At 45.0% G+C, this 13,811-nt stretch overlaps 1 protein-coding gene across 1 annotated transcript in view; it reads left to right on the top strand.

The window, feature by feature from the left end:
• The window catches only part of bnip3lb (BCL2 interacting protein 3 like b), a 33,586-nt gene extending 20,795 nt beyond the window's left edge, over positions 1 to 12,791 (top strand). The window contains exons 5-7 of the mRNA XM_063210810.1: positions 3,405 to 3,508; positions 5,031 to 5,180; positions 8,578 to 12,791. Coding sequence (XP_063066880.1) covers positions 3,405 to 3,508; positions 5,031 to 5,180; positions 8,578 to 8,626 — 303 coding nt within the window. The 3' untranslated portion in view covers positions 8,627 to 12,791. The remainder of the gene's footprint in view (positions 1 to 3,404; positions 3,509 to 5,030; positions 5,181 to 8,577) is intronic.
• The last annotated feature ends 1,020 nt before the right edge of the window (positions 12,792 to 13,811 follow it).

Below are 13,811 nucleotides of genomic sequence, written 5' to 3'. Positions count from 1 at the left end.
CGCGATGCATCGTCATGACGATTCATTTGCACACCCCTAGTGTTGATGAAGACATACTGTAGCCTCAGTGTCTAGCAGGGCACAGTCATGCGTATGTGACCGCAATACTCACTCATGAACGCGGGGCACAAGTTGCAATTCACTTTTTCCTAAATAGTGCACCATGTGTTAGCCTGGTGCATTAGCCATGATGCTTCACTCTGTGAAAACTTCTGTTGCAGCATTAACCCCTTTATAACCCACTGATAGCCTCTGGTATAAACTTATTGTCAACAAAATGGTAATGACCAAGTCTTTATCGGTTGCTTAAGACTCTCTGCGTTGTCATAGCACTGTTAGTATGATGTAGTTGAGTATGTTTGCTGCCAAAGTACTTGACCAGAGGGACTGTCCTGTTCTGTTGACGGTCCCATCTGCAGTAAGAGGTTCAGGGCTTGACACTGGCACCTGCCAACCGGCCAAATGCTGGTAAAACTTGGCTGTGGCTGGTAACACTTTCAGTGTCACTAGCCAATTTGGCTGGCAGCTTATTCCTTGGTGCGACCCGTATCAGAGCATCTACATTCTGTTGTTTGCACCGTGTGTATCAATTGATTGAATTTAAATTCAAGAAATAGCTCAGTAACTCAGTTTAATGTCAAGCCCTGAAGAGGTTACGACTTTGTTAAGATTAATTCGATTCCCTTGTACGTACATTTGTACATTTGGTTCCCTGTACATACATTTTTATTTTTTTTGTACAGCTTGTACATTTTTGATTTAATCCAATTGCTAAACAACAGGTGGATGATGATGAAAGGCGTTATGGTTTCTCTGCAGTCTGCAGCCTGCTGCCTAACCTGACCTAGTGGCTGTGGTGAGACTAAATGGAGTGGACTGCCACGCACTGATGAATGCTTGATAGCCGAAACGCGTTTGCTTTTTGGACATGGTGGTAATATAAATAAATAATGAGATGCAGTTTGTGAGGATTTTTCTTCCTCAAGTTCTTCACTAGCCCAGTGGTGTTGACACCCCAGGTCAGGTCCTCCCTGATGTTAACTCCCAGGAAACGTTAAGTTATGTTAGCTATGTGATGACTGGAGTGTAATTAGATGCAGCTAGCAGGTCAGGTCACTACTCCACTCTGGCCGGCTTCCTGTTTGTGGCTGGCTGGCTGGCCTGGCTCTTAACTGTGACATGAGGATGTCCATTAGCTGTCATACAGCACTGTTTAGACCTTTACAGATATAAACACTAGTAGTATGCTCTTATACAGTGCAAACCATGCAATATCATATCACTACTGTTGTAATTACATCTGTAAGAGGACCTCTATTCTACTTTATACATCTTTGGTCCCCGGCTCCCCCTTTGAAAGCGACTGGAGTTAGCTACGTGATGACTGGGCAGTAATTAGATGCAGCTAGCAGGCAGGTCACTACTCCACTCTGGACGACTTCCTGTTTGTGGTCTAGTCAGGTCAAGACTAGTAGAGCAATGCAAGTACTTTCTGAGTTCCCGCAAATACGGGAACTCCTTTCACTTTGTCCGGAAGCAAACAACCATAAGCAAACCAAGGGAGGCAGGTCAACCATGCCGTTTGGGAAGTGTTCATTGTTATGCTCTGGGTCAGACCAAGTCTCGAAGAGATTTGAACATCGATGATAATCAGGCTACAAATCCAGGGCATTTTAATCCACCTTGAAGTCAACAAATTCTATTATTTCTTGTAAATTGACGTTACAGTTGTTACGTTAGCTACGTGATGACTGGAGTGTAATTAGATGCAGCTAGCCGGGCAGGTCACTACTCCACTCTGGCCGGCTTCCTGTTTGTGGCTGGCTGGCTGGCTGGCCTGGCTCTTAACTGTGACATGAGGATGTCCATTAGCTGAGTGAATGACAAAAGACCAACAAAGGTCGGCGTCTGCGCCTGCACTTAACACCCGTGTATTGCTTGGTGCGTGCACTCCCAAAAACTAGTAATCACTCAAGATAATAGGAAAAAAGGAGGCGCACACAAGGCTTGTGTGAAAAAAAAGTGTATAAGCCGAAATTTAACAACAGAAGTCTGAGGTTTAACTGGAGAAACAGACGTTTCGGAGCTAGTCCATTCTCAATATCTCCTTAAGCTGCCATGTCTTGCTGTTTAGACCTTTCTGCCGTCTGGCAAAGAGACTGGTGTTGCTGTTATTGCTGCAGCTGCTGATGAGGACACATACAAGACATATACTACAGTATGTGCTCATGTAAACACATACACACACACACGCATAGTCACACACACACACACACACACACACACACACACACACACACACACACACACACACACACACACACACACACACACACACACACACACACACACACACACACACACACACGTTAGCACACGTGTAGACATACAGTGCACACTTACACGTGCACAGCATGCACACACACACACACGCATACACACACACACACACACACACACACACACACACACACACACACACACACACACCCACACACACACACACACACACTATCTCTTCAACATCTGTTGAGGAGGACTTCCCAATCTCTTTCCCAATCTACTTACACACACACACACACACACACACACACACACACACACACACACACACACACACACACACACACACACACACAGTAGATGGTCTATCTCGTCAACATCTGTTGAGGAGGACATCCCAATCTCTTCCGTGGTTTCTGTTTAAACTACAGAGCGTGCTACATTCTCACCGCCGCAAAATATGCGTGTACTGCTCCCTCAGCAGCTGTGTTTGTTGGCTGTCTTTGATACAGTGTGTAGCTACTAGGGAACACAAACACACTCGCTGTTTTCTCTTTTGGCTAGAGCGAGGATTGCTGGCAATTTTGTGTGAGATGTGGTATTTCTCTGAACGTGTTTGGGGTTTTTTGTTCCTGCGGGAACTGCTTTCGGTATGTTTTTGTTCATTTTTGTGTGGATGGATACGCAGATACACTCACTCGTGAATACACACTCAGTAAAAACATGTGCATGACACATACGCACGGGTGTGTGTGTGTGTCGCTTCGTTGCGGTCAGTAAAGCTTGTGGTTATGGTAAAATGCTTGAAATTGCAGATTTGAATCCACCAACTGCCCAGTAGTGCAACTTTGACACCAATGTTAACCTGTTTCCAACCCCAAACACAAATCCCTAGATGGCACCAGCCATGATGGGTTAAACACAGACTCATTTTCATGATGTTAGCTCTTTGCTGTACAGCTCTTTGTTCTGGGTCATAGCAATGACTTATGCTTGTGTCTTGTGTGTGTGTGTGTATCTATATGTATGTGTATGTGTGCGTGTGCGTGTGCGTGTGCGTGTGCGTGTGCGTGTGCGTGTGCGTGTGCGTGTGTGTGTGTGTGTGTGTGTGTGGTGTGCAGTCGGAGGTGGATATCCTGGAGAAGGAGCGCGATGACGACCTCCTCATGAAGGACTCGGACTGGGTGGCCGACTGGTCCAGTCGACCCGAAAACATCCCGCCCAAGTAAGAGAGCGTCTGTCTGTGTGTGTGTGTGTCTGTTGTGCTGGAGTATCTGTCGCTGTGTGTTTGTTTCTGTTGTGCTGGTGTATCTGTCGCTGTGTGTTTGTGTCTGTTGTGTTGGTGTATGTGTCTGCGTGTTTAGCTCATCAGTCATCAGTTCAAATCTAGATTAGAATGAGACAGAGCGGTAAAACAGTTAAGGAGATACACACTCTGCGCAAAACAGTTAAAGGTACACTGTGCAGGAAATGGTCAAAAAGGGTACTGCAACTATGCTGCTCATTGAAACTGGGCTGCCTATTGCCAAATTTGATCTTTACATGAAAGTTTACCAAGTAATAAACAGATATTTTCTAGTATGGTCCCAGTAGAGTCATTTTTGCAGCTAAAAATGGCTATTTGGGGAAATTCTAAATGGCGGACCATGGAGAAGATCCCCCTTTTCATGTATGAAAAGTGCAATTTTTCCAGTCATAATGAATACCTAGAATTTGATGGTGGTGGTCAGTATTCATGAAAAGGTAACATTAGTGAATGGGCAGCATGAATTCTGGAAATAAATAAATAAAAATCTCACACAGTGTCCCTTTAAGGAGATACGCCCTCCGCACTCTGCACTTCGGGCCAGGACTAAATTATAAGTAGAAAGGAAAAAGAATCTGTTGCCACACGGATGTCTATTTTTTGTTCTGATGAAGACGCATGTCGAAACGTTAGTCTTATTGCACTGAAAAAAAGTATATAAAAAATAGACATCTGTGTGGCACCAGATTCTTTTTCCTTTGTACAATTGGGCTTTGCTTGAATGTTTAATGTGCGTGTGTGCGTTTGCGTGTGGAATATAAAGTTGTTAAGTCTGAAATTACCCAAGTTATTCTATTTGAAGACTAGTGTTAACGTGCGTGTGGGGGGGTGGAGGGCGTCTACTCTCTACCTGTATCTGTCATTATTTGTGCGTGTGTGTGTGTGTGAGCGTGCGTGCGTGTGTTACTACATGTATGTGTTCTTTGACATTACATTGGTATTTAGCAGACGCCTTTGTTCAAAGCAACTTACGAGGAGCAATTTAAACAAGAACAGGGTAAGGCATAGTGTACAGTTGCAACACTGATAGCATTGTCCTTCAAAGAGTAAAGAAGAGGACAATGCATTAAAACGTAGCAAAAAAGTAAACAAAAGACCTCAAGGTGCAGTATACAGTTGCAACACTGACAACATTGTCAAACACAAGGTAATAGAAGCAACATTAAATAATAGGAAGGTAACAAGGCAAATTGGATAATAAGCAAGACATTGAGGCGCAGTGTACAGTTGCAACACTGGTAACAATGTCCAACTCAGTGATAAAGAAAAAATAAGTAAAGGATTTAAAAGGATGTTAAAAGCAAATTAGGTACATAAAGATGTTAGGTACATAAGAGAAGTTAATGAAGAGTTCTTCGCGCCCGTGTGTGCGTGCGTGCGTGTGTTACTACGCGTGTGTGTTCTTCATGCCCATGTCTGTGTGCTGTGTGTATTCTTCCAGAGAGTTCCAGTTCCGGCACCCGCGGCGCTCGCTGACGCTGAGCATGAGGAAGACGGGGGTGATGAAGAAGGGAGGCCTCTTCTCCGCCGAGTTCCTCAAAGTCTTCATCCCCTCGCTGCTCATCTCACACATACTGGCCCTGGGCATCGGGTAGGCATACACACACACACACACACACACACACACACACACACACACACACACACACACACACTGGCCCTCGGCATCGGGTAGGCATACACACCACACACACACACACACACACACACACACACACACACACACACACACACACACACACACACACACACACACACACACACACACACACACACACACTGCTTATCGCACACACACTGGCCCTCGGCATCGGGTAGGCATACACACCACACACACACACACACACACACACTGGCCCTCGGCATCGGGTAGGCATACGCACCACACACACACACACACACACACACACTGGCATCGGGTAGGCACACACACACACACACACACACACACACACACACACACACACACACACACACACACACACACACACACACACACTGGCCCTCGGCATCGGGTAGGCATACACCACTATTACGAGGTTAACTCTCTCCCTGTTAACTCTCCTAACAATATGTGTGCATTAAAACGTGTAAGTCAGTATGTAAGATAAAAAGTGCATGGATGTGGTGAAAAGGCAACCAAGAATACCTTCTCTGAGCCCCGGGCAAACGCAAACTCATGTCTTCATTGACGGTCAGCTCAATCTCCAGAGCCGTTCTCCAGCTGGCTCTCCTTCAGCGTTCATCGTTGTGAGGGAAACCCCACGATATTCCATAAGATACACAAGTCCATAGTATCCATGAAGGCCCAAGTGCGGTAAGGGTCCATATACATGTGAGCTCTGTGAGCAAGGTACCTCCAATGCTGGCCAAACAAGCTCCAGCATGCGAGCAGCTTGCTCCCCAGTTCACCAGCCAACCTCTCAGGTGTTCTCCCACTTTCCTTATAAAATGGCTTCCACAGTTCTTAAAGGCACAGAGCCTCAAAAGGTAGCCGGTGCCCCCATGTGGTGTGGATGTGGTAGTGTGCTGACTAGTCTACCTGCAACTATAATATCCCTCCGTAACACACACAAACACACACACACACAAACACACACACACACAAACACACACACACACACACACACACACACACACACACACACTGCTTATCGCACACACACTGGCCCTCGGCATCGGGTAGGCATACACACACACACACACACACACACACACACACACACACACACACACACACACACACACACACACACACACACACACACACACACACACACACACACTGCTTATCGCACACATACTGGCCCATGGCATCGGGTAGGCATACACACACACACACACACACACACACACACACACACACACACACACACACACACACACACACACACACACACACACACACACACTGGCCCCTGGCATCGGGTAGGCATACACACACACACACACACACACACACTGCTTATATCTCACACATACTGGCCCTCAGCATTGGGTAGGCATACTGTACACTCGCCTCCAAAAGAGTTGTCACCTACCAATCTGTTTGGAATAACAGCTAATAAACTGACTTTCAATTAATCACTTGGCTTCAGAAGTCACTCATATGAACGCTACAACCCTCTCGAATGAAAATGAATGAACAAAAATAAATTTCATGCACCAACGAAAGATTGACCCTTTAATGAACACAGACAGGGCAGATTTTGACAAGACAAAAGTTGTGTCGCCTATCGAACATAATGTGAAAATGAGCAGATAAGACACTTCAAACACTTCAAACACGCAATGGTACAGATACAGCTCTTATGAGGAGCTGCATGCATGCTGCAGGTGTTTGAGGGCTTTTAACATTGATTAAATCATGAAGTTAAACATGTATTGCTCTACGAATAGCGAATATGTCACCATCTCTCATTGAACTCCATTGATTTTCATTGTGTTGCTTTCCATGATTACAATGACCCTAAACATACACCTAAGGCTAAAGTTGATTTTCTGGAGAGGTGAGAGTGATTCAGTGATTAAGTATGACACCCAATCTGCGTATTTGAAGTGTTTTGAAGTGACTTATCTGCTCATTTTCACATTATGTTCGATAGGCGACAAAACTTTTGTCTTGTCAAAATCTGCCTGTCTGTTCAATAAAGGGTCAATCTTTCGTTGGTGCATGAAATTTATTTTTGTACATACATTTTCATTCGGGAGGGTTGTAGCTTTCATATGAGTGACTTTTGAAGCCAAGTGATTAATTGAAAGTCAGGTTATTAGCTGTTATTCCAAACAGATGGACAGGCAACAACTCTTTTGGAGGCGAGTGTATACATCACACACACAGGAAATGTTCTCTTTTTTTCTTTCTTTCTTTCTTTCATTCTTTCTCTCTCTGTTTGTCTGTTTGTTTGTCTTTCTTTCTTTCTGTCTTTCTTTCTTCCTTCCTTCCTTTCTTTCTTCCTTGCTTCCTTCCTTTCTTTCTTTCTTTCTTTCTTTCTTTCTGTCTGTCTGTCTGTCTGTCTTTCCCTCTCCGTCCGCCTCTCTCTCTCTCTTGTATGGATGGAAGAATGTGGCATTTATGGCCTTCTCATCTCAAGCACTTCAGCACTTCTCATGATGCTTTCACCATGCATACAAACTCTCCGTCCTATCCAGCAGCAACACGTACTTACATACTCAGACAACACACTCCGTTATCAGTGGGACACGCCCCAGCAGACTGTGTCACAGTGTGTACTTGTAAAGTCCGTTCATGAATGAGCTCAGTACAGTAGGTCATGGGTATCTATTTTGGACCACTGCCCTGTTCTCCGTACCATTCCCCCTCAATATTACACACACACACACACACACACACACACACACACACACACACACACACACACACACACACACACACACACACACACACACACACACACACACACACACACACACACTGTAAACAAATATCCATGGTGTTATCTATCCCACAGAGACTTGATCACAAACACCAATGCTGTAGGTTACTGTACATATACAGCATGAAGTTCATTGAGTAATTCTCTCCATCCGTATTTTGTCTCACCCCTACTCCCATGTCTCTCTTCCTCTCTCTTTTCTATCAATCTTCCCTTTTCTCTGTTTCTCTCTCTCTCTCTCTCTCTCTCTCTCTCTCTCTCTCTCTCTCTCTCTCTCTCTCTCTCTCCCTTTCTCTCTCTCTCTCTCTCTCTCTCCCCCCCCTCTCTCCCCCCCCTCTCTCTCTCCCTCCCTCCCTCTCTCTCTCTCCCTCTCTCTCCCTCTCCCTCTCCCCCTCACCACTTCCCTCCCTCTCCCCCCTCCTCCCCTCTCTCTCTCCCTCCCTCTCTCTCTCTCTCTCTCCCCCTCTCCCCCCCCCCCCCTCTCTCTCTCTCTCTCTCTCTCTCTCTCTCTATCCCTCTCCCTCTCTCTCTCTCTCTCTCTCTCTCTCTCTATCCCCCCCTCCCCCCTCTCTCTCTCTCTCCTCTCTGCAGGGTGTACATAGGGAAGAGGTTGGTCACGCCTCCTGCCAGCTCCTTTTGATTGACGTTGCCGTAGTGCCGGGGGCTCCGCCCCTTTGGGCCTGGGGGTGATGTGGAGGGGAGGGACAAGAGTCGCATGATTCAGTTTGTACCACGAATGCCCTCCCATTATACCCCCCCCACACCTTTCTTTCTTTTCTTTTCATACCCTCTCACTCCTTTTCCCACCTCTCCTTTCCTCTTTTTACCCTTCTCTGTTCTCCTCTTTTCTACACCTCTCTCCTCTCATCTGCTTTCCTACCCTGTTCTCTCCTTTACTTCCCTCGCCTGTCCTCCTGTCTTCCTTCTTCCTTTTTCGTTTCCTCCTCTTTCCTCCTCTTCTCCTCCTCTTTCCTCCTCTTCTCCTCCTCCTCTTTTCTCCTCTTCCCTACCTTCCTCTCTTCCTTCCTTCTCCTCTTCTTCCAGTACCCCACACCAACCCCCCCCCCCCAAACCATGGTGTCTGTGCTGGTCCAAGAAGAGAAAGTGCCATGTTTGTATTGAAACCAAGCAGAAAAGGAGCGAGCCCCCAGCCCCCCCACACACTTTTTAATTTTTAAGAGTGATTCTTTTTTTTTTATTATTATTATTTTTTTAAATTTCCCCCTGATTTTCCCACCCCACCACCCCTCTTGCCTGATGGAGATGGAGATGGAGGTCTGCCCATGGAGGGATGGATGCCCAGTGACAAGATGGCAAAGATGGAGATCGAGAGGAAACCAAAAATGTTTTGTGAAATGAGAGTGGCGCGGCGCCAGGCGCTGCTTCAGCACATTGGCTTGGCGTGGAAGAGCGTGTTCTTGTGTGTTCTGTCCAGTCCTGTTCTGTCTCCTTTGGCTAGGTCCAGTCAACTCTGTGGAAAGAAATATGCTCAGGATGTGTTTTTGTCACACACAAATACACACATACACACACACACACACACACACACACACACACACAGCATTAGCGAGACAACTTTTTTTCTGTCTCCTGTATCCTGAGTGAAACCCCTCCCTAGTATTCTGGAGCCGTTCATGACGTTCACATGCCTTTTTTGTTCCAGAGTTGAATGCTATGTAAAAAATATATATAATACATGTCCAGTTATGCACTGTTGTTGCAGGTAGAGGGCAGTGTTGTTGGAGAGCTCGTTTGGTTTGTACGTACAGTACGCATGTTTTTAGTTAAGCGCAATGACGTGTGGAACTTTTTATGTTAGTTTTGACGTCATGTCAAGTGAATCAGTGTGGCATAACACAGTCCACTAAAAACAGTGTTTTGCTTGCTCTTCAATCTATCTCTCTCTCTCTCTCTCTCTGTCTCTCTCTCTCTCTCTCTCTCTCTCTCTCTCTCTCTCTCTCTCTCTCTCTCTCTCTCTCTCTCACATACACACACCTTCCCACTTATCGCCCCCTCTTTCAAAAGGCAATGTTGTGGACAGAGGCACCCATCATGTGTTAAAAATAAAAAAATCAAAAGACGCTGAAGAAGGCTTAGGCCGAAACGTCTGTCTGTCTGCCATGCTAACCCAGTATGCAAGAATGCAAGTATGCAGTAGGCAAGAAACTGATCCGGGAGTGCGGCTTTTTCTACTATACATTAAAAATCAAAACGACACATGCATGCATCTTATGCATGCAAATGCAGGTGGCGGCCAATTAAATGCCCCAGAGTATCTCAGCTCCGCCCCCGGGGCTTGCTGCAGGTGTCTCAGATTTGGCATTCACCCGCACCTGTCTTTCTGTTCTCGTCATATCACCCGAGGCCAAGTGTGGACTTATAACGTCAGGTCAGGGCATGCCAGGTCAGGTCAGGTGAGCAATACTCATTCAGAGGCTAGTACTACGTGTGAACCGGGACTTGCCTAACAAGTTTCACGCACCTCTACACAGGCATCAAGGGTGTCGATTGAAACAGACCTGTCAAGATTTGAGTACCAAATCCTGAGAGATTTTTGTGGTGGCGGTAAGTCCAATTATAGCAGAATGCCGTAGTAGACCACATTAAAAGAGTACTGCGAATTAAACAGAGATGGGTCTAAAATATGGGAGAAACCCAGGAAAACAAGAGTGCTGTCAGCTCGGGATTAAAAGCCGATTTACATGTAGTTACCTTGATTGGGCTGCAAAATGGGATGCTCCTGCCACAACACCAATAGCCCATGGATGCCAAGGCTTAAAACCATGTGGTGCATTGGCAGACCAAATTGGGCAAAACAAAGCGTATCTTCGAAAGTTTGAATTCCATTTGGACAGCCTTCCTTGATGCCTTTGCTGACACCAAGTGCACTCTTCGAAGGCAACATCCTTCTCATCAGCAGTTTCGGACACAACCAGACTGAGTCACCCTTGACTTGTGAACTTTGAACTCCGACCTGACTGCTAGTGCTGACATGTACACAGTCGGCCTCCTAAAGCCCTGACTGACTGACTGGCCAATCGCTTGGTACCTCTCTTTGTTCTCTGTTTGTGTAGGGAGCCATACCACGTCCCTACACTTTGTGTTTTTAGGCTCGTTCGTGACAACGCAGTAAGATTTTTGCTAGGCAGTGGGCATGCGCACTTTGCCAGTTTGATGCATTGTGGTTAGACAATTTTAACCAGAATGCATCAAACTGGCAAAGTGTGCATGCCCACTGCCTAGCAAAAATCGTACTGCTTCGTCACGAACTAGCCTAATGTAATTGCGTGCGAAGGTACCCCCCATCCATAAAGTTTTAACACGCACCATTTTCCTCAAATGGTGTATGGCGCCATACCCCCGCCCCGCCCATTAGCTGTTTGTACAGTACGTGACACTAGACCACCACCCCCTAAATTTGTGTGCATGGGACTATGGGTCCCGCCCACTGCCCCATCTATTTGTGTTCGGAGTTAGACGACACTCGAATGATCCCTCTATTTATGTATGTAAGCTAGCTAGACCACCTCCACTGCCCCCCTCTCTCTATTTGTGTATGCAGCCAGACCCACCACACTATGTCTCGATGTATGCAGCTAGACCATAGCAAAGCTCTTGTGTACAGTTTAGTTCGTGGCTCTTGCCATTCTCTATTAGTCTCATCTCCTAATAAGCGTAGAAACAGGTCGTTATACAGTTAGGTAGATCATAGTGTAGGATAGTGTCTGATTAGAATCTTCTTCTAGATAACAGAACTCATCTTCAGAATTATAGAATAGATTGAATTCAACTGCAGGTCGGTGTGTCGTCAACAGAACTCCAAAATCAGCCCTAAATCTCCAGATGGTAGCTGTCTGAGAATGTTCACCATCATCGCTATCAACCTCTATGTTAATCGTAATACATGATGTTTTTGACACACAGACATGTTTTTTAAATGGTCTCAGCCCTGTCTTTCGGGTCTTCCTAATCTCTTGTCATTCACCTCTATGGGGGGTAACCTGCAGAGACTTAAATGATGTGTGCATTCCTATGACCCATGTGCCTGTTCTGTGCAGCCATGAAGCTTCGTAAACCCGTCATCGTGTTTCTTAGGGCATACATAGAGGGGTCTGTACCTGACCTAGTGTCTCTCTCATAGGCTACATACATAGGCTAGACTTATAGGGGGTAGGGGGGAGTCCTTATACCTTGTTTATAGTGTCACATAATGCATGGATAAGGGGGTGGGGGGTGGTTTAGTGGTGCCACATTGTCAGGGTTTGGGTACTTTTGGCCGCCCGAGAAAAAAATAAAATGTAAAAAATAAAAAAGCATTTTGAGTTTATTTTATTTCCTTCAGTGTGTTTTGTGTTTGCTAATTTGGAGGGTTTTTTTGTTGATTTTGGTTTTTTTTGTGTGCGTGTCATGTTCATTTTTCTGTTTCGCTGGTTTGGTTTTTTTCTCTCGTGTATGGAGACGAGCTGCCATGGGTGAACGCACATAGCAAGTAGCACGGAATTGCTTGGTTGAAAAAACCAATGGAGGGTGTGTTTTTTTGTTTTGTTTTATTTTATTTTATTTTATTTTTGTTTTATTTCTGAAGATGTAACTGCAACTGGATTGAAATTGGTGGAAGGATGTGTTTCAAACTTTCCACCCAGTTAACACAGCTTGAGGGTAGTGGCAGTCTTGGTTACAGCATTTGTAAAAATAAAAAAAATGAAAATGAAACATATTACAGAACTTGTTTTTTATTTAATTTTTTCATCCCTGATTGGAGAATTGAACAGATTTTATCAATAAAACTTAAAGAACAAACTGCTCCTAATGATTTGGTGTTCATTGTGTTATTCCACTTCTTGCTTTACACCAGGTGTGTATCCCCCGCACCCCACCCCGATATAATTTTAATGTGATGCAGCTTAAGTGTAAAGAAATCCTGCACACTGTCCATTCCACCAACAAACTTTAATACAACGTTTCGGTCATCCGACCTTCTTCAGGTAAAGTTACAAACACAATTCAAACACAAAACTTTTGAAAAGATTGGTTGACTAGGTTGGACCAATCAGGTCCTGTTGCGCTGGTCACGTCACCCCATTGATAGATTGCCACATCGCCTATCCATTGTGCAACCTGTTTGGAGTGGGGAAACGCCTGTCTCTTCAGTCAGGAAGCCATAATGTTAAATGTTATGCAGCTTCACAAGAAATATGACATATAATGTAAAGGAATCTTATAAATTACATTTGTATAAGTAATTGCATAAGGAAGTTATATGCCTAGAGAAGGTGGGGTCTGGTTTAAAGGTAGCTCCCTTCAATATAGGCCTAAAGTGCAGGGGGAAATCCTGGTTTGTGTTCATAGTATGGCCCTTGGAGGACTTTTACAGCCCTTGTAGGAATTTGAAGTTGCCCCTCGAATGAACAGGGTTCCCCACCCCTGCTCTACACGCATAACATTACAGTAACACCGCAATTTAACTCTCTTGCGCTCCAATCTACATTCAGCCACCTGTCCAATTTCAGAAATAGATATTATCCACTTACTGAAAGGGTATTTAGGTCACAAATACAATGGTATCGCCAAATAAAGCTGTGGAAATTCCAAAATCCATAACATCAAGTTTGTTATTTTTTTTTTAATGTTTTCCCACAGCATGGAACTTAAAGAAAACTTCATAAAACCTGTCAGAATGCACTTTTTCTTTTTTGTGTGTTTTCTTAGTGTAGAAATCTTGGTGTAGCAACTAGTCTGTCAGTCAGTGGTGCAGTCTACGTAGAACGCAGGTATATGGAGTATACCCACTTCTAAATTTTAGGGGCTTCAGTATACCCACTTAA

Source organism: Engraulis encrasicolus, chromosome 11 (assembly GCF_034702125.1).
Source record: "Engraulis encrasicolus isolate BLACKSEA-1 chromosome 11, IST_EnEncr_1.0, whole genome shotgun sequence".
Classification (NCBI taxonomy): Eukaryota; Metazoa; Chordata; class Actinopteri; order Clupeiformes; family Engraulidae; genus Engraulis; species Engraulis encrasicolus.
Note: the sequence above shows the minus strand (reverse complement) of the source record. Positions and strands in the feature narration are given on the sequence as shown.